At 38.7% G+C, this 22,725-nt stretch overlaps 1 protein-coding gene across 3 annotated transcripts in view; it reads right to left on the reverse strand.

Annotated features, from left to right (window-relative positions):
- The window catches only part of SPTLC3 (serine palmitoyltransferase long chain base subunit 3), a 185,034-nt gene that overhangs the window by 127,261 nt on the left and 35,048 nt on the right, over window positions 1-22,725 (reverse strand). For all 3 annotated transcript variants that reach the window (XM_081553423.1, XM_081553422.1, XM_081553424.1), the window contains one exon: window positions 20,843-21,025. In XM_081553423.1, coding sequence (XP_081409549.1) covers window positions 20,843-21,025 — 183 coding nt within the window. The remainder of the gene's footprint in view (window positions 1-20,842; window positions 21,026-22,725) is intronic.

Raw genomic sequence — 22,725 nt, forward strand, 5'->3', positions numbered from 1 at the left:
TGATCCTATATGTGAGACAGCCAGAGAGATACAGATGTAAAGAACAGACTTTTGGACTCTATGGGAGAAGGCGAGGGTGGGATGATTTGAGAGAACAGCATTGAAACATGTATATTACCATATGTGAAATAGATCGCCAGTCCAGGTTCGATGCATGAAACAGGGCACTCAGGGCTGGTGCACTGGGATGACCCTGAGGGATGGGATTGGGAGGGGCATGGGAGGGGGGTTCAGAATGGGGAATGCATGTACACCCATGACTGATTCATGACAATGTATGGCAAAAACCACTACAATACTGTAAAGTAATTAGCCTCCAATTAAAATAAATAAATTAATTTTTAAAAGTATTTATTAAAAAAATAAATTTATAATTTTATAAATCATCAATGAATTGGAAATATTGAAAGATCACAAAAGATAGAACTTAAGAAGATCTGATCAATGTAGAAATAAGACCATAGGAAACAAACTATAGCTCTGGGTTTCTCTGGTAGCTCAGTTGATAAAGAATCTGCCTGCAATGCAGGAGACCCCGGTTCGATTCCTGGGTCAGGAAGATCCCCTGGAGAAGCCTATGGCAACCCACTTCAGAATTCTTGCCTGGAGAATCCCCATAGACAGAAGAGCCTAGAGGACTACAGTCCACGGGGTCCCAGAGTCAGACATGACTGAGTGACTAAAGTATAAAACACTTGCAGAGAAGATTGGGTGTACACTAACCATAGGGGACCTCAATGCCAATAGTCAATTACTACAAGAAGTTGATACCCTGGGTGATTAATGGGGAAGCAAGATCTCTTTGTTGTTCTTTGATTGGGTTAAAACGTAAGAAGAAGCTGCATTGTCCACAGCACAAAGCGCCGAGATGGGCAGCAAGAATTGAGTGAAAGAACAATGTCCTAGTGTAGAGAGGGAGGGAACCACCCCCCTCCCCAACCCAGCAAGAACACAAACCACCGGTTCTGGCAACACATTTCATTTTCCTCCTCCAATCACTGAAGACAGGTGACTATGTAAGCAAGTAAGAATTCTTAGATACAAAAATAAGCATAAAACAAAATGTCATCACTATTGTAGCAAAACTAGTCCAATAAGAGGCACCAAATTTAATAAGCAAAACTAACATTGAACGAATGGATAAGGAAGCTGTGGTACATATACACAATGGAATATTACTCAGCCATTAAAAAAATACATTTGAATCGGTTCTACTGAGATGGATGAAACTGGAGCCCATTATACAGAGTGAAGTAAGCCAGAAAGAAAAACAACAATACAGTATACTAATGCATATATATGGAATTTGAAAGATGGTAACGATAACCCTATATGCGAGACAGAACAAGAGACACAGATGCATGGAACAATTTTATGGACTCTGAGGGAGAAGGTGAGGGTGGGACGTTCTGGGAGAATAGCATTGAAACATGTATATTATCATATGTGAAACAGAACACCATTCCATGTTCGATGCATGAGACAAGGGCTCAGGGCTGGGGCAATGGGATGATCCAGAAGGATGGGATGGGGAGGGAGGTGGGTGGGGGGTCCAGGAGGGGGAACACATGTAAACCCATGGCTGATTCATGTCAATGTATGGCAAAAACTATTGCAATGTTGTGAAGTGATTGGCCCCCAACTAAAATAAATAAATTTATAAAAAAAAAGAAAAAGAAAAAAAAAAAAAAACTAACATTGAGTGAAAAGACTTACTAGAGCAAACAGAAAAGGAACTAAAAAAATATGTAACATGTTTAGAAAGACACAACAAAAAATTGTATCCTTCAACATGAAAACTTACATTACCATATGTAAAATAGATAGCCAATGGGAATTTGCTGTATGACTCAGGGAACTCAAACAGGGGCTCTGGGACAACCTCAGGGGGGTGGGATGGGGTAGGAAATGGGAGGGAGGTTCAAGAGGGAGGGGACATATGTATACCTATGGCTGATTCAAGTCGATGTTTGGCAGAAACCAACATAATTCTGTAAAGCAATTATCCTTCAATTAAAAAATAAATTAATTAAAAAAAACATTTAAAACTATCATAGATATAGATAAGAAGTAAATTAATTAATAAGCTAGCATAGTCAGTTGACTAATCTTTTCAGGAGATAATGGGAAAGGACAGAGAAAATAAAATATGAAGGAAAATTAACAGATATGAAGGACAGATTCAGAAGGTTCAAATCTTTCTAAAAGGATTTACATGATTGAAAGAAGGAGGGGAAGGAGGAGATGAGGTGAAAGAAGAGGAAAAGGAGGTAAAGAAGAAGGAAGAAGGGAAATTTCTGGAGAGGAAGGAAGTTTTCAGTTCTAAGACATAAATGGTCTCTCAGGTCCTGAATACAGAAAATAAGGAAAAGCCCACACCAAGCTACATCTTGGTTAAATTTCAAAAGGATATAGGGAAGAATCTCGAAAGTCTTCAGAGAAGGGAGAAAGACAGTTTATATTCAAGGGAATAAGAATTAGATTGCTTCAAACTTTCGTTAGGTGTGTGTGTGTGTGTGTGTGTGTGTGTATGTGTGTATGTTAGTTGCTCAGTAATATCTGACTCTTTGCGACCCCATGGACTGTAGCCCACCTGGCTGACTCTGTCCATGGGATTCTCCAGGCAAGAATACTGGAATGGGTTGTCACTTAGATGACAAAAGTGGAAAAAAATTGAGAGAAAACTATTTCGAACTTAAAAATCTATCCTCAGCCAAGCCAGCAAACAAACGAAAAGTCCAAATACAAACATTACAGTATATGTAAAAAGTCATGAACTTAACTCTCTTTTCTGTAATAACTGAGCATGTGCCTCAGTAAAACAATGAAATAACTACAGAGGAAGACAAATGCAGTTAAAAAATAGTAAGTGAAGAAATTAATGGAATATGGTTTAGCTCAACTGTTTTATAACACTTGTAATATAAAGAAACAGAAACTAACAATTCATAACTAAATCACAATCTGAAGAATGAATATGTGGGGAAAAGAAAGTGAAACTTTATTAAATTCTTGTGGTCAAGGAAAGACTCTAGCTACTAAATGAAGAGTGGAAGTGTTAGTTGCTCATTCGTGTCTGATTCTTTGCAACCCCTTGACTCCTCTGTCCATCTAATTATCCAGGTGAGAATACTGGAGTGAATAGCCATTCCCTTCTCGAGGGGATCTTGATGACCCAGGGATCAAACCAGGGTCTCCTGCATTTCAGGCAGATTCTTAAACTTCTGAGCCACCAGGCAAGCCCAGGAAAGGATTCCCTGGTAGTCAAATTCTAAATATATGTTATTATTTATTCTAAGAGAATTATAAAAAAAAATAGTAGGGGATATACTATACATGGGCTTCTCAGGTGGTGCTAATGGTGAAGAACCTAACTGCCAATGCATGAGACATAAGAGATATGGGTTCGATCCCTGGGTAAGGAAGATTTGCTGGAAAAGGGCATGGCAACCCACTCGTATTCTTGCCTGGAGAATTCCATGGACAGAGGTGCCTGGTGGGCTACAGTCCATGGGGTCAGAGAGTCTGTGTTGCACACACGACTGAAGTGATTTAGCATGCACTCATGCAACCTGTACATAACTTCTTAATAGGGACAAGGTGGAAAAAAGGCAGAACAAGGAAAACTCAATCAAATATACCAAAAATATGAAAGGAAAAATATTTAAAAATTATAAATTAAAAATAAGCAACAGAAAATGTGAATGTAAAATATAAACATGGCAGGAAATAGTTTAAACAAATGAGAATTAAAATATTAGGTTTAACCACATAGAATTGTCAATGTTTGACACCTGTAAGAAAAGCAGTTTCATATGGTTCAAGTAAGTAACTGTTCATAGGTCATATTATTAAAATGGAAGTTTTCACATTTGTTTTACAGTTAAATCTATATGTTTCTCATCAGAGGCGTACATTTCTGAAAATGAGAAAAGCTGAAAATAAAGAGATGAAAATTGAAGAAAATGCAGATATATAAATATTAATATCAGAAAAAACAGAGTGAAAGGTAAAAAAAGTAAGTTAAATGGAAAAATCCATTAAGAATTATAAGAACAATGATCTTTTGTGTATCTGAGAGTTACACTAGAAAAAAAAAGCCTAAGAAATGCACAATCACAGTGAAAGGCATTAACACATATTTCTCAGAAATTATAAGTTTGAGAGGACAAAAAATAAATCTAGAAGATTTAAATAGCATAATTAACAAGTTTGTTATAATAGATCAAAAGGCAATATACAGTTTTCTATGACACACATGAAATTCCAATACAACTATATGAGAAGCTGTGACAACTAAAAAGATAATTCATTAAGGTGAGAGTTTTTGAACTTAAAATATGAAAATAACAATAGCTTTCCTGTATGCCATCTATAACTAATTGGAATAGAGGATAGGGGAAAAGTACTATTTAAATAGCACCATCATCAAAAAATTGTATCCAAATAACAGTAATAAGAGGAAATGATGACTTTAGAATAAGAAAAGCTAAAAAAAATTAAACAAAAATTAAAAATAAATAAAATTTTATTAGAGGACATAAATATCTAAATAAAAGGAGAGACATACCACCTTTCTGAATGAGAAGACTTAAAAAGAATAATATTATATTATTATTAAGATGTCAAATTTTCCAAAGTCAAAACATATAGATTTAATACATTACCAATTAAAGCAGAACAGTTCCTTCTTAAAAATTCAATACCTGAAAAGCTAATTCTAAGGTATATATAGAGAAAATCTTTACAAACCACTTGAACACGTGTAAAATTACCTAAAAAAATGAACATGTTGGCCAATATTTCATATCAGTGGGTAAAAAGTAATTGAACTATTCAATTACTGATACTGAGACAATTTGAAAATCCCTTGAAAAAGTAGTCCTCTTCATAACTCTTCTAGACTTCAGATACAACAAACCACAGCAATCAAAACAGGGTGGTATTGCTATGCAAACGTGCATAGATATCAATGAAATAGAATAAAGAGCAGGAAAATAAACCCACCCATCTACAGTCAATTAATCTCCAACAAAGGAGGCAGAATATAAAATGGGAAAATGTCTCATCAGCAAATGGTGCTGGGAAAGGTGGACAGCTGCATGTAAACCAATGATGTTAGAGCATACTCTTACACTATACTGAAAAGGGCTTAAACATGAGAGATGACACCATAAAATTTCTAGAAGAGAGCATAGGCAAAATGTTCTCTGGCATAAATCGTACCAGTGTTTTCTTAGGTCAGTATCCCAAGGCAACCACCACATTAACAAATTGAAAGAAAAAAACCATATGGTTATCTCAATAGATGCAGAAAAAGCCTTTGACAAAATTCAGCATCCATTTATGATTAAAACCCTCCAGAAAGCAGGAATAGAAGGAACATATCTCAACATAATAAAAGCTATATATGACAAACCCACAGCAAACATTATCCTCAATGGTGAAAAATTGAAAGCATTTCCCCTAAAGTCAGGAACAAGGCAAGGATGCCCACTTTCACCACTACTATTCAACATAGTTTTGGAAGTTTTGGCCACAGCAATCAGAGCTGAAAAAGAAATAAAAGGAATACAGATAGGAAAAGAAGAAGTAAAACTCTCACTGTTTGCAGACGACATGATTCTCTACATAGAAAACCCTAAAGACTCTACTAGTAAATTACTAGAGTTGATCAATGAATATAGTAAAGTTGCAGGATATAAAATTAACACACAGAAATCCCTTGCATTCCTATACTCCAATAATGAGAAAACAGAAAGAGAAATTAAGGAAACAATACCATTCACCATTGCATCAAAAAGAATAAAATACTTAGGAATATATCTACCTAAAGAAACAAAAGACTTATATATAGAAAACTATAAAACACTGATGAAAGAAATCAAAGAGGACACAAACAGATGGAGAAATATACCGTGTTCATGGATTGGAAGAATTAATATAGTGAAAATGAGTATACTACCCAAAGCAATCTATAGATTCAATGCAATCCCTATCAAGCTACCAATGGTATTTTTCACAGAACTAGAACAAATCATCTCACAATTTGTATGGAAATATAAGAAACCTCGAATAGCCAAAGCAATCTTGAGGAAGAAGAATGGAACTGGAGGAATCAACCTGCCTGACTTCAGGCTCTACTACAAAGCCACAGTCATCAAGACAGTATGGTACTGGCACAAAGATAGAAATATAGATCAATGGAACAAAATAGAAAGCCCAGAGATAAACCCACGCACCTATGGACACCTTATCTTCGACAAAGGAGGCAAGAATATTCAATGGAGAAAAGACAATCTCTTTAACAAGTGGTGCTGGGAAAACTGGTCAACCACTTGTAAAAGAATGAAACTAGAACATTTCCTAACACCGTACACAAAAATAAACTCAAAATGGATTAAAGATCTAAATGTAAGACCAGAAACAATAAAACTCCTAGAGGAAAACATAGGCAAAACACTCTCCGACATAAATCACAGCAGGATCCTCCATGACCCACCTCCTAGAATATTGGAAATAAAAGCAAAAATAAACAAATGGGACCTAATTAAAATTAAAAGCTTTTGCACAACAAAGGAAACTATAAACAAGGTGAAAAGACAGCCTTCAGAATGGGAGAAAATAATAGCAAATGAAGCAACAGACAAACAATTAATATCAAAAATATACAAGCAACTTCTGCAGCTGAATTCCCGAAAAATAAACGACCCAATCAAAAAATGGGCCAAAGAACTAAACAGACATTTCTCCAAAGAAGACATACAGATGGCTAACAAACACATGAAAAGATGCTCAACATCACTCATTATTAGAGAAATGCAAATCAAAACCACAATGAGGTATCATTTCACACCAGTCAGAATGGCTGCTATCCAAAAGTCTACAAGCAATAAATGCTGGAGAGGGTGTGGAGAAAAGGGAACCCTCTTACACTGTTGGTGGGAATGCAAACTAGTACAGCCACTATGGAGAACAGTGTGGAGATTCCTTAAAAAACTGGGAATACAACTGCCATATGACCCAGCAATCCCACTGCTGGGCATATACACCGAGGAAACCAGAATTGAAAGAGACGCGTGTACCCCAATGTTCATCGCAGCACTGTTTACAATAGCCAGGACATGGAAGCAACCTAGATGTCCATCAGCAGACAAATGGATAAGGAAGCTGTGGTACATATACACAATGGAATATTACTCAGCCATTAAAAAAAATACATTTGAATCGGTTCTATTGAGATGGATGAAACTGGAGCCCATAATACAGAGTGAAGTAAGCCAGAAAGAAAAACACCAATACAGTATACTAATGCATATATATGGAATTTGAAAGATGGTAACGATAACCCTATATGCGAGACAGAATAAGAGACACAGATGCATGGAACAATTTTATGGACTCTGAGGGAGAAGGTGAGGGTGGGACGTTCTGGGAGAATAGCATTGAAACATGTATATTATCATATGTGAAACAGAACACCATTCCATGTTCGATGCATGAGACAAGGGCTCAGGGCCGGGGCAATGGGATGATCCAGAAGGATGGGATGGGGAGGGAGGTGGGTGGGGGGTCCAGGAGGGGGAACACATGTAAACCCATGGCTGATTCATGTCAATATATGGCAAAAACTAAAAAAAAAAAAAAAAAAAAAAAAAAAAAAAAAAAATAAATTAATTAAAAAAAAAAAAAAATAAACAAATGATATGTAATTAAATTTACAGGCTTTTCACAGCAAAGGAAGCCATTAAAAAACAACAGCTAAAGCGAGGCGGCTGTGACGGCCCCGCGCAGAAGCGTGGCCGAGAGGTGCTAGGCTGGGCCGGTGGCTGGGGGCAGCGGCCGAGAGGAACTAGGCTGGGCCAGGGGCCGGGGGCGGGGGCGAGAGGCTGTGAGAGGAGCTAGGCCGGGCCGGGGGCAGTGGCAAAAGGAGTTACCCCAGGCCCAAAGAGCAGCGGCTGCGTGGGCACAGGAGGGCCGAGAGGAGTTACTCCACATTCAAGGTCAGGAGGGACCGTCGTGAGTAGATACCCCTTGTCGAAGGTAAGGAGCAACAGCTGCACTTTGCTGGAGCAGCAGTGAAGAAATACCCCACGTCCAAGGAAAGAGAAACCAAGTAAGATGGTAGGGGTTGCGAGAGGGCATCAGAGGGCAGACACACTGAAACTAAAATTACAGAAAACTAGCTAATCTGATCACATGGACCACAGCCTTGTCTATCTCAATGAAACTAAGTTATGCTGTGTGGGGCCACCCAAGAAGGATGGGTCATGGTGGAGAGGTCTGACAGAATGTGGTCCATTGGAGAAGGGCATGGCAAACCACTTCAGTATTCTTGCCTTGAGAACCCCATGAACAGTATGAAAAGGCAAAAAGATAGGACATTGAAAGATGAACTCCCCAGGTCAGTAGATGCCCAATATGTTACTGGAGATCAGTGGAGAAATAACTCCAGAAAGAATGATGGGATGGAGCCAAAGCAAAAACGATACCCAGCTGTGGATGTGACTGGTGATAGAAGCAAAGTTTGATGCTGTAAAGAGCAATATTGCATAGGAACCTGGACTGTTAGGTCCATGAATCAAGGCAAATTGGAAGTGGTCAAACAGGAGATGACAAGAGTGAACGTCGACATACTAGGAATCAGCGAACTAAGATGGACTGGAATGGGTGAGTTTAACTCAGATGACCATTATATCTACTACTGTGGGCAAGAATCCCTTAGAAGAAATGGAGTAGCCATCATGGTCAACAAAAGAGTCCGAAAGGCAGTACTTGGATGCAATCTCAAAAATGACAGAATGATCTCTGTTCGATTCCAAGGCAAACCATTCAATATCGCGGTAATCCAAGTCTATGCCCCGACCAGTAATGCCGAAGAAGCTGAAGTTGAACAGTTCTATGAAGACCTACAAGACCTTCTAGAAATAACACCCAAAAAAGATGTTCTTTTCATGATAGGGGACTGGAATGCAAAAGTAGGAAGTCAAGAAACACCTGGAGAAACAGGCAAATTTGGCCTTGGAGTACAGAATGAAGCAGGGCAAAGGCTAATAGAGTTTTGCCACAAGAACGCACTGGTCATAGCAAACACCCTCTTCCAACAACACAAGAGAAGACTCTACACGTGGACATCACCAGATGGTGAACACCGAAATCAGATTGATTATATTCTTTGCAGCCAAAGATGGAGAAGCTGTATACAGTCAGCAAAAACAAGACCAGGAGCAGACTGTGGCTCAGATCATGAACTGCTTATTGCCAAATTCAGACTTAAATTGAAGAAAGTAGGGAAAACCACTAGCCCATTCAGGTATGACCTAGATCAAATCCCTTATGAGTATACAGTGGAAGTGACAAATAGATTTAAGGGACTAGATCTGATAGACAGAGTGCCTGATAAACTACGGACAGAGGTTCGTGACATTGTACAGGAGACAGGGATCAAGAGCATCCCCACGGAAAAGAAATGCAAAATAGCAAAATGGCTGTCTGAGGAGGCCTTACAGATAGCTGGGAAGAGAAGAGAAGCGAAAAGCAAAGGAGAAAAGGGAAAATATTCACAAATGAATGCAGAGTTCCAAAGAATACCAAGGAGAGATAAGAAAGCCTTCCTCAGCAAACAATGCAAAGAAATAGAGGAAAACAACAGACTGGGAAAGACTAGAGATCTCTTCACACAAGCTGGAATCAAGATTGCCGGGAAAAATATCAATAACCTCAGATATGCGGATGACACCACCCTTATGGCAGAAAGTGAAGAAGAACTAAAGAGCCTCTTGATGAAAGTGAAAGAGGAGACTGAAAAAGTAGACTTAAAGCTAAACGTTCAGAAAACTAACATCATGGCACCTGGTCCCATCAGTTCAGTCACTCAGTCGTGTCCGACTCTTTGTGACCCCATGAATTGCAGCACGCCAGGCCTCCCTGTCCATCACCAACTCCCAGAGTCCACCCAAACCCATGTCCATCGAGTCAGTGATGCCATCCAACCATCTCATCCTCTGTCGTCCCCTTCTCCTCTTACCCCAATCCTTCCCAGCATCAGGGTCTTTTCCAATGAGGCAACCCTTCGCATGAGGTGGCCAAAGTATTGGAATTTCAGCTTCAACATCAGACCTTCCAATGAACACCCAGGATTGATCTCTTTTAGGATGGATTGATTGGATCTCCTTGCAGCCCAAGGGACTCTCAAGAGTCTTCTCCAACACCACAGTTCAAAAGTATCAATTCTGCGGCGCTCAGCTTTCTTCACCGTCCAACTCTCACATCCATACATGACCACTGGAAAAACCATAGCCTTGACTAGACGGACTTTTGTTGGCAAAGTAATGTCTCTGCTTTTAAATATGCTATCTAGGTTGGCCATAACCTTCCTTCCAAGGAGTAAGGGTCTTTTAATTTCATGGCTGCAATCACCATCAGCAGTGATTCTGGAGCCCCAAAAAATAAAGTCTGACACTGTTTCCACTGTTTCCCCATCTATTTCCCATGAAGTGATGGGATCAGATGCCATGATCTAAGTTTTCTGAACGTTGAGCTTTAAGCCAACTTTTTCACTCTCCTCTTTCACCTTCATCAAGAGTCTCTTTAGTTCTTCTTCACTTTCTGCCATAAGGGTGGTGTCATCTGCATATCTGAGGTTATTGATATTTCTCCCAGCAATCTTGATTCCAGCTTGTGTTTCTTCCAGCCCAGCGTTTCTCATGATGTACTCTGCATATAAGTTAAATAAGCAGGGTGACAATATACAGCCTTGACGTACTCCTTTTCCTATTTGGAACCAGTCTGTTGATCCATGTCCAGTTCTGACTGTTGCTTCCAGACCTGCATACAGGTTTCTCAAGAGACAGGGCAGATGGTCTGGTATTCCCATCCCATCACTTCATGGGAAATAGATGGGGAAACAGTGAAAACAGTGTCAGACTTTATTTTGGGGGGCTCCAAAATCACTGCTGATAGTGATTGCAGCCATGAAGTTAAAAGATGCCTACTCCTTGGAAGGAAGGTTATGGCCAACCTAGATAGCATACTTAAAAGCAGAGACATTCCTTTGCCAAGAAAATTCCGTCTAGTCAAGGCTATGGTTTTTCCAGTGGTCATGTATGGATGTGAGAGTTGGACGGTGAAGAAAGCTGAGCACCCCAGAATTGATGCTTTTGAACTGTGGTGTTGGAGAAGACTCTTGAGAGTCCCTTGGACTGCAAGGAGATCCAATCAATCCATCCTAAAAGAGATCAATCCTGGGTGTTCATTGGAAGGACTGATGTTGAAGCTGAAACTCCAATACTTTGGCCACCTCATGCGAAGGGTTGACTCATTGGAAAAGATCCTAATGCTGGGAAGGATTGGGGGCAGGAGGAGAAGGGGACGACAGAGAATGAGAGGGTTGGATGGCATCACCAACTCGATGGACATGGGTTTGGGTAGATTCCAGGAGTTGGTGATGGACAGAGAGGCCTGGCGTGCTGCAATTCATGGGGTCGCAAACAGTCGGACACGACTGAGCGACTGAACTGAACTGAACTGAGAGATCTCTTCAAGAAAATTAGAGATACCAAGGGAACATTTCATGCAATGATAGGCTCGATAAAGGACAGAAATGGTATGGACCTAACAGAAGCAGAAGATACTGAGAAGAGGTGGCAAGAATACACAGAAGAACTGTACAAAAAAGATCTTCATGACCCAGATAACCACAATGGTGTGATCTCTCACCTAGAGCCAGACGTCCTGGAATGTGAAGTCAAGTGGGCCTTAGAAAGCATCACTATGAACAAAGCTACTAGAGGTGATGGAATTCCAGTTCAGCTATTTCAAATCCTGAAAGATGATGCTGTGAAAGTGCTGCAGTTGATATGCCAGCAAATTTGGAAAACTCAGCAGTGGCCACAGGACTGGAAAAGGTCAGTTTTTGTTCCAATCTCAAAGAAAGGCAATGCCAAAGAATGCTCAAACTACCGCACAATTACACTCACCTCACATGCTAGTAAAGTAATGCTCAAAATTCTCCAAGCCAGGCTTCAGCAATACGTGAACTGTGAACTTCCAGATCTTCAAGCTGGTTTTAGAAAGGCAGAGGAACCAGAGATCAAATTGCCAACATCCGCTGGATCATCGAAAAAGCAAGAGAGTTCCAGAAAAACATCTATTTCTGCTTTATTGACTATGCCAAAAACTTTGTGTGGATCCCAATAAACTGTGGAAAATTCTGAAAGAGATGCGAATACCAGACCATCTGACCTGTATCTTGAGAAACCTGTATGCGGGTCAGGAAGCAACAGTCAGAACTGGACATGGAACAACAAACTGGTTCCAAATAGGAAAAGGAGTACGTCAAGGCTGTATATTGTCACTCTGTTTATTTAACTTATATGCAGAGTACATCATGAGAAACGCTGGGCTGGAAGAAACACAAACTGGAATCAAGATTGCCAGGAGAAATATCAATAACCTCAGATATGCAGATGACACCACCCTTATGGCAGAAAGTGAAGAAGAACTAAAGAGCCTCTTGATAAAAGTGAAAGACGAGAGTGAAGAAGTTGGCTTAAAGCTCAACATTCAGAAAACTAAGATCATGGCATCTGGTCCCATCACTTCATGGGAAATAGATGGGAAACAGTGGAAACAGTGTCAGACTTTATTTTTTGGGGCTCCAGAATCACTGCTGATGGTGATTGCAGCCATGAAATTAAAAGACCCTTACTCCTTGGAAGGAAGGTTATGGCCAACCTAGATAGCATATTTAAAAGCAGAGACATTACTTTGCCAACAAAAGTCCGTCTAGTCAAGGCTATGGTTTTTCCAGTGGTCATGTATGGATGTGAGAGTTGGACGGTGAAGAAAGCTGAGCGCCGCAGAATTGATACTTTTGAACTGTGGTGTTGGAGAAGACTCTTGAGAGTCCCTTGGACTGCAAGGAAATCCAATCAATCCTAAACGAGATCAGTCCTGGGTGTTCATTGGAAGGACTGATGTTGAAGCTGAAACTTCCATACTTTGGCCACCTCATGCGGGAAGCTGACTCATTGGAAGAAACCCTGATGCTGGGTAGGATTGGGGGCAGGAGGAGAAGGGGACGACAGAGGATGAGATGGTTGGATGGCATCACTGACTCGATGGACATGGGTTTGTGTGGGCTCCAGGACTTGGTGATGGACAGGGAGGCCTGGCGTGCTGCAGTTCATGGAGTCGCAAAGAGTCGGACATGACTGAGCGGGTGAACTGAACTGAACTGAAATGAAAAGGCAACTTATGACATGGGAGAAAATATTTGCAAATGATTGACAGACAAGGGCTTAATCTCCAAAATATAAAAACAATCCACACAACTAAATAACAGCCACAAAACAAACAACCAAATTGAAAAATGGCAGAAGACCTTAGTGGACATTTCTCCAAAGGAGAAATACAGATGGCCCATAGGCACGTGAAAACACTAACTAACTAACATCACTAGTTATCAGGGAAATGCAAATCAAAACTACAATGAGGTACTGCCTCACACCAGTCAGAATAGCCATCATTAAAAGATCTACACATAACAAATCTTCAAGAGGGTGCAGAGAAATGGGAACCCTCCTACATCGTTGGTGAGAATATAAATTCGTACAGCCATTGTGGAAAACTGCATTGAGATGCCTCAGAAAACTAAAAATAGAATTACCATAAGATCCAGCAATCGCAGCCCTGGGAATATATCCAGATAAACTGTAAATCAAAAAGATATATGCACTTCTGTTTATAGCAGCACTATTCACAATAGTCAAAACATGGAAACCGTCTAAACGTCCATCCACAGATGAATGAATAAAGCTGTGATACATATACACACAATGAAATGTTACTCAGCCATAAGAAAGAACAAAATAATGCCATCTGCAGCAACATGGCTGCAACCAGAGATTATCATACTAAGTGAAGCAAATCAGAAAGAGAAAGACAAATACCATATGATATCACTTATATGTGGAATCTAAAGCATGGGACAAATGAACCTATCTGTAAAATAGAAGCAGACTCCCAGACATAGAGAACAGGCTTGTGGTTGTCGGGGTGTGGAGGTCGGGAAGGAGATTGGGGTTGGTAGATACAAACTATTACATTTAGGATGAATGAACAGCAAGGCCCTAATGTATAGCACAGGGAACTATCATCAATGTTCTGTGATAAACCATAATGAAGAAGAAGATTAAAAAAAGATTGTATATATATATATATATGTATATAGCTGAGTCACTTTGCTATATAGTAGGGATTGGCACAACTTTGTGAAACAACTTTACTTCAATAAAAAATAGTCCTCCTACTTCACAGAGCACATGGAATTAAATCCTAGATGAGTTTGTAGATTAAATGAATTAGTACTTAGTAATTAGTAATACTAATTAATTAGTAATTAGTACTCCCAATTATAAAAGTACTGAATGAAATTATAGGACAATTTTTTATCTTTCTTACAAGATGAAAATAGCTTTCCTAAACTACTCCCCCTTCACAAAGAGAAAGAACAGCAAAAAATAGCAAAACCAACAACAAAGAAAACGTAAAGGAGGTGTTTGATACATGTGACTTAAAAATTAAAAATATATGTGTGGCTAAAAATAACATAGAAAAAGTTAAAAGCCTAGAAACAGAATTGGAAAATAATTAAAACAGATTTAAGAGGCAAATTATTGATAAAGGATATATAGAAAGAGCTTCTCTCAATCAATAAGAAAAATAATTAAATAAAATTATGAGCAAATGATATCAATAGGCAATTCAAGAAGAGTAAGCATATATGAGAAATAATCATAAAAGCTCAGTCTCATTATTAACCAGGGAAATGCAGAAAAACACAAGAACATTAAAAAAAGCTCCCTTATCAAATTGGCGATAAAAAAGAAATATTTTGATAATATCAATGTATCAAGTGCTGACAAGAAAGCAAGCACTCTCACATACTATTAGAGACATGCTATGCAATCTTTTTTAAAGGCAATTTGCCAATATTTCGGAAGTTAAAATGTGTATTTCTTGGGCCCAGAAAGTCATTTCTATGCGTTATCCTTGAATAAATGCATAGGATGCTCATTGAAGCATTATTGTCAATAATAAAAAAAGAGAATAAAAACAAATAATCATAAACCCTACTATACAATACCATCATGTAGCTTTTAAAAACAATGAAGGTAATCCTCTTCTGGCAGGTAAAGATCTTCAGTGTACAATTTCTTGAAAAAATAAAAAAGACAGTCACACAATAAATGTATGTTATGAACATACCTTAAGGAAGGGAGAGGGTGAGTGCAAATGAGCATATGTGTAACTAAGTGCATGAAAAAGAAAGGAAGGATGAACATAGCTTTTGCAGCTATTCCCATAATAAAAAGCAAAGGGAAAAAAACACAAGAAGAGGCTAGTCATAACCCACTCATTCTGCACATTGGCTTAGTACTAGTTGACAGACGTTAGCAAAGCTCTACCTTATCAAGATCCACCAATCTTACTACTATTCTTGTTAAAAACCTACTATTGCAGATTCTTTCTTGCTAAGGGAAGCGGAAAAGTTTATATTGTGAAAGAACTAAAACAAAATGATTTGACTAATATTTTAATGACGTATCAGAAATTTCATGCCTGTGGGTGTTTGGATATTTGGATATTTATATATATCCAAATAAACGTTGGGGCTTCCCAGGTGGCTCGGTGGTAAAGAATTCACCTGCCAGTGCAGGAGATGCAGGTTTGACCCCTGGTTTGGGAAGATCCCTTGGAAAGGGAAATGGCAACCCACTCTAGTATCCTTGCTTGGGAAATCCTATGGACAGAGGAGCCTGACAGTTTACAGTCCATGGGGGGTTGCAAAAGAGTCAGACAGGACCTAGAGACTAAACAACTAAACAACAACAACAAAATAAATGTTGACCTGAAAACTCAACGTGGGTGGTTATAATCTAATTTTACTAATGGTCATATTTTACAAACTATTTCTCAAACTATGATTTCGGAGTTTTTTCCCAAAGCTAGATGCAATTGTGGAAAATATGCCTTTTTTGTGAGGGTGCATTTGCTTTTGGGAAGCAGCCAGGAGGTATTTGGAACCAAATCGGGTTGGGGAGTCTGGGGATACCTCTGCTGGTGACTTCTGCTGCCTTTAAAGCTGATGATGTCCGGATGGGTTTAATGAAGTGAGGGGGTGAGCTGTGTTGCTATCTGAGGGAAGAAGGATCATTCTGAACAGAGGGAAAGGCGAGTGAGAAATCCTGAGGTAGGTGTGAGAGGCTGTGTTTGAGGAAGAGGAAGAAAGTCTTTGTGGAACAGGGACAGGGCTCATTGAAGGGGATGTTCTGTAGCACCTTGACCAGTTCTGGCTCTTACTCTGAGTGAGAAAGGAAAGCGTTCAAGGCTTTTGGCCAGAGATGCCCATGTGAACTGACTCGGGTTTAAAAAGATCATGTTGGTTGTTAACTGAGAAGAGAATGAAGGGACTGAAGCTTTCCCACCCCACAAGCTGCTGGCTAATATGTTGGGTTCCCAGGGAAACTGTTTCATTTTGGACCCACCCAGATCCAAACAGGAAGCCCAGCATTTGGCCGTCTGTTTGCTTTGGACAAAACCATGCCTCACACCCAGTGACCTTCATGAACCCCATCCTTCAAAACACTCAGGAGAAAGTCATGCTGGGCGAATCCTGCTGTTGTTTCAGAATGCCAAGTATGGATAAGAAAGAGCAAGTTCTAATTCATGCAAAGATTTGGAGATTTATGTCCAAATTTTCTAGTTACAACTTGCTGAACTGTTTTTGTTATATGTGGGAGTAAAAATCTCTGGGGATGAACCAGAACTATCTGGGCTTTACTTGTAGGGCCCTGGGACTACCTGGGTCTAACAGAAACATGGTATTGCAACTGATAAGTCTTATACCAGCAGGGGCCACAGGGATTGAGGCATGCAGCTCTACTTGAAGTTTTTTAAATCCCTAACAATACTTGATATTCCTTTGATTATATTTTCTGACATTCTATTCTGGATTTAGCAAAGTTGGGCCATGACATCACTGAGAAAGTACTGTAGCTAGAGATCTTTAATAAATTGCAATTCTACTCTAAAGTTGCCTTTAAACGGTTAAAAGAAGAACGGAAGCAAAATATTGAAACCTTGTATCTGTCTGGGTTGTCTTTTTTCCTTGTTAGTGTCTTGATTATTGATAAAGTCTGCTGAGATAGCAGGTGCTCTGGGTCTGAGATATTTTTAGTGCTCTTTTGGAGGGAGATTTTGCTTTTTGTTAAAAAAAAAATTCTTTTCACTTAGTATTACTAACTCAGTCCTCAAGTGATGGGTGTGCCACTGCCATTCATGTATCTGACCAAAGAAGAAATTTGAGATTATCCTGGTTTCCTCCTCTGTCTTATTTTCCATACACTCAGCAACCAAGACTTGTTGATTATACCTCCTAAATATCTTTATAACCAGCTTCCTTTCCTTCATTCCATCTGCCTCTTCCCCAACTCAAGCACATATTATCTCTTTCCTAAACTATTATAAGGATTTTTATTGTCACATTGCTTCTAGTCTTCCATCTCTGCCATTTCTAACATTCTCTAAAGTTCTCTGTGCTTTTATCACCCTTTTTCTTTTTCTCTTCCATAGACCTTCCCTGGGAGATCACATCCACTCCTATGGTTTTGATTAATTTAAAATGCTCCAGATGTATTGAAGATGCTACAACACTCATCTCAGACTTTTCTCTGGAGGTCTAGACCTCTATATCTGGCTGTAGATTCTTTAAACTCAGCTTGTTTCAAAGTGAATTGATCACATTCCCCTCTAACTCCATCTTCGTTTTCTATTCCCCATCTCAATATGTGATACCGCCTTTTTGCCTCTAGTTGCCCAAGTCGTAGACCAACTATGGGCTTTGATTTGTACATCTCTGTAATTCCCCAGGTCAAATCAATCATCCCTAACTCTACCTCTTTTCTTTTCTTTTTTTAAATTGAAGTATGGTTGATTTACAATGTTGTGTTCAGGTTATAGCAAAGTGATCCAGTTATACAGAATAGGTATAGATCTGTCTATCTAATTAGATAAATATTCTTTTTCAGGTTTTTTCCATTATAGATTATTGCAAGATATTGACTATATTAATACTTCCTCGTGCTATGGAGTAGGTCCTTGTTTTTTATCTAGTTTATATACAATAGTGTATATCTGATAATCACAAACTCGTGCTATCCCTCCACTCTCCATTTCCCCTTTGGTAACCATAAATTTGTTTTTTACATTTGTGAGTCTATTTCTGTTTGTAAATAAGTTCATTTGTATCATTTGTTTAGATTCTACACATAAGTTATATTATGATATTTGTCTGTCCAACTTACTTCACTTAGTATGATAGATTCTAGGTCCATCCATGCTACTGCAAATGGAATGATTTCATTCTTTTTTCTGGTGGGATAGTCCTAATTCCAACCCTTAAGCATCTCTTGGCCTGTCTCCTGTCTCTCATCACCTATCACTAACCTGGGCCCAGCCCAGGGTATCATCTAGATTTTTTATCAACCTGGACTTCTGCCTCAGCCTCTTAATTGGATTTTTTTTTTTTTTTTTTTTGGTCCCTGTGTTGTCCTCCTATAATCCATTTTTTACATGGCAGTGAACATGATCTATCTAATCTGCAAATCTGCATTCCTCTGCCTGAAATCCTTCAATGCCTTCCCATTGTTCTTATAACAAATGTCTATGGCTTATAAAAACTCCTTATAGTAAGGTCCCTGCTTGCCTCTCAAGCAGTCTTTCTCTCCACGTAATCCCACTCTCACAACATTCTGATCATTAGAATTCCTTGGTTCCTTAAATGTTCAATGCTTTCTCTTATCTCTGGGCCACTTCACACCATATTTCCTTTCCTTGAAGACTCCTTTCAGCTCATTTTGCCACACTCTTTGCCTTATTACTTACCCTTCAGTCTTTAGATGTCAATTTAAGTTTCTCTTCCTCCCAGAAAGCTTCACTAAACACCAAGTTCAGGTTAAATATTTCTATTCTTTGCTTCCTTGATGTCATCTACTTACCTCTATGGTACCTCTTATCAAATTCCACTGCAATTGCTTCTTTTGTGGTTAGCTCTCCAAAACCATTATCTGCCTTAGTTATTCCCATATTTCCAGACTGTTGTACAGTGCCTGGCACAAAATACATATGAATTTGAATCTGACTTGCTTGACACAAGTGGCCCTCCTCAGAGCGTGTCTTCCTTTGTACCTTGCTCAATAGGCAAATACCTGCTCACCATTAAGTCCCAGCATAATGTATTCCTAAATTTCTAAGAGAATCACTGGGCACAGATCCCTATTTCCCATATCAACTTTCTCCCCATCATCACTTTTTATCATTTGCTTTGCTCATGAGTCTTTTTTTTCATACCAGACTTCAAATTCTCTGCTGGAAGGACCCATATTTTCTTCTCTTAGTCTCCATTACTTGGTATAGTGGCTTCCTGGTTGGCATTAGTGGTAAAGAACCCACCTGCCAATGCAGGAGACATGAGATGTGAGATGTGGGTTCAATTCCTGGGTCAGGAAGATCCCCTGGAGGAAGACATGGTAACCCACTCCAGTTTTCTTGCCTGGAGAACCCCATGGACAGAGAGGATTGGCCAGCAACAGTCCATGGGGTCGTACAGAGTCTGACATGACTGAAGCGACATAGTACACGTGCACTTGGTATAGAACATATGACTTAATAGTTGCTAAAGGTAAGAGAGAGTTCAACAGTCAAACTGGGCCTGATTTTCCCCTGAAGATATGCTTAACTTAATTCCAACTTGGTAATTCCAAAATAAGTGTTCTACATGGCTTGTTCATGATTATGTTGCTATAATAAGAGTTTAGCTTACTATGGGTACTGGTCAGTAAGTTATAGGATTTGAGATTCTCCTATTATATGTATCATCAATGCTTTACTTAGATGTGTTCAAGGCTCCATCATGTGGAATAATCTGTGGCCACAATTGTATATTTTAAAGCAAGTTTTAGGAAAAAGAGATTCATGGCATCATATATCATATGAACCACTTTTGGTAAACAGGGTAGAAGGATACAGGCTCTTCACAGATTTCTGAATATTTTCCAAGTTGTCCTGTTAGCTCTATGTGAAAAGGAGATGATGTAGACATTTATACATTCACTATTGAAAGTATCCAGATCAGTGGGTCTACACTGAGGGTGATATTCCACTTTGTAAAGTGTTTGGCAATGTCTGGAGACATTTTTGATTGTCACAAGTACGTGGGAGAGTTCTAATTACATCTAGTGGGTCAAGGTCAGGGATGCTGTTAAAAATCCTACAATGCCTCCCACATCAAAGAATAATCCAGTTTGAAATGTCAATAGTGCCAAAATTGAGAAACTCTGACCTAGGTGAAATAAAAGTCTCACATGTCACTGAAACACACTTTCCTATTCCAGGATAGAATATAAATAATACTCAGCTTACAACTACAAGACCAGAATACAGTTCCACTCATGCACTCACTTTCCTATTTTGATTTTTCACCTTTAAAATGCTATTTTGATATCTATTTGTTCTAAAAATTATATTTATGATAATGTACACAGAAACCTTTAGTTTAGCCTGGCAACTAGTAATTGCTCAATAAATATTGTAAAGAAAACAAGTCCATGAATACATGGGTAACTTTGGGGATTTTACAGTGTGCAGGGGAATAGAATTTGCCTTGAGTAGTTGCGGAGCATATCACTCTTTTCAGGATCTGTACATGCATCACCACTTGTGAGAACACTTCAGAGAAGAATTGCCATTGACAAAGACTCAGGGAGCTGCTCATGCATACCTTTTGTTCTTCTCTCTCCACGGCTGCACTGCATTTTTCTATTCCCAAGTTCCTCAAAAAATCCCTGAGATAGCCAAACAGTGTTCCAATTCCATATCCCAAGTAAGTGAAAACCATAACATGAAGAGGTGCTTCCTCAAAGGATTCCACAAATGGCTTATAAAAATTTGAATTTCCATTTTGCTGAAAAGACAAACAGAAATGGAAAATTAGCACTTTTCCACTACAATGAACTATTATACTTAAAATTTTGAACTTTCAATCTTTTACATGTCAAAGAACATATTTAAGATTATGAAAACTACTTGGAGAAAATTGGAAGTTGATCACTGAAGAAGGTAATCAGCAATGTTCATTTTATTCCACAACTCTTAAAGAAATCATTGATTCAGACAAAAATTATCAACTAAATCCATTAAGTGAAAAATTAGTGAGGAATAGGGTTTTTGCAAGATACCAAAGTATCACCCTGTAAGTTATTCTTTAATCACAAACCTGGGATTACAACCTTAATCAGGTAACAAATTACATCAGAGATATAGGACAATTCACCACTCTATACTCTTATCAATACACTGATGACATATTTAAGCTGAATTTAGCAAATCTCTAATATCTAAATTCCATTTTACAAGAAATATCAGGTAAATAACTTCATGAGGAAACAATCAGATAATCCACAATATGGGACTTCCTATATGACAACTGACTTATGGTTTGTTTTTTTTTTTCAATTTTTATTTGTTTATTTGCAGGATCTTTCATTGTGGTGCACTTGTGGCACTCAAGCTTAGTTGCTCCACAGCATGTGGGATCTTAGTTCCCAGACCAAGGATCAAACCTGCATGCCCTGTATTGCAAGGCAGATTCTTATCCACTGGACCACCAGGGAAGTCTTATGACTTGGTTTTTAAAAGCAAAACATAAAAAGCGGGACTACATGAAACCAAAAACTTTTGCTCAGCAAAAGAAATGATCAACAAAATGAAAAGTCAACCTATAGAATGAGAGAAAATATTTGCAAACCACACATCTGATAAGGGGTTAATAATAATAAGGAACACATACAAGTCAAAAAACCAAACAATTCAATTAAAAAATGGGAAGAGGACATGAATAGACCAAGAAGACATCCAAATAGCTAACAGTTACATGAAGATGTGTTCGACATCAGTAATCATCTGGGAATGCAAATCAAAATCACAAAGAGATATCACCTGACACGTGCTAACATGACTGTTATTACAAAATAAAAGAGAGAGAGAGGTAACAAGTGTTGATAAGGATGTGGAGAAAAGGGAACCTTTGTACACTGCTGGTGGGAATGTAAATTGGTACAATCATTATGGAAAACAGTGTGGGAGTTCCTCCAAAAATTAAAAGAACTACCATATGATACAGCTATCCCACTTCTGGACATATATTCCTAGGAAATGAAATCAGTATATTGAAGAGATATTTGCATTTCCATGTTTATTGGAACATTATTAACAATAGCCAAGATATAGAAACAATCTGTTGATCAAAGGACGAATGAATGAGGAAAATGTGGCTTGTGTATACACACATGGTAAATATCATTCAGCCACACACACAAGAAAATTCTGTCATTTGTGACAATGTGGATGAACCTAGATTATATTATACTGAGTGAAATAAGCCAGACTCAGGAAGACAAATGCTGCATGATCTTACTTACATGTGGAATCAAAAAAGTTGAGCTTACAGAAATAGAGAGTAAACTGGTGATTTCCAGACCATGGGTGGGAAAAATGTGAGATGTTGGTCTAAAGATACAAGTCTTCAGCTATAAGATGAAGAAATTCTGGGGCCTAATGTACAGCATGGTACCTACAGGTAGTAATATTGTATAGCATACTTGA

This window comes from Giraffa tippelskirchi, chromosome 13 (assembly GCF_054371585.1).
Source record: "Giraffa tippelskirchi isolate mGirTip1 chromosome 13, T2T-mGirTip1v1.2.pri, whole genome shotgun sequence".
NCBI classification, from domain to species: Eukaryota; Metazoa; Chordata; class Mammalia; order Artiodactyla; family Giraffidae; genus Giraffa; species Giraffa tippelskirchi.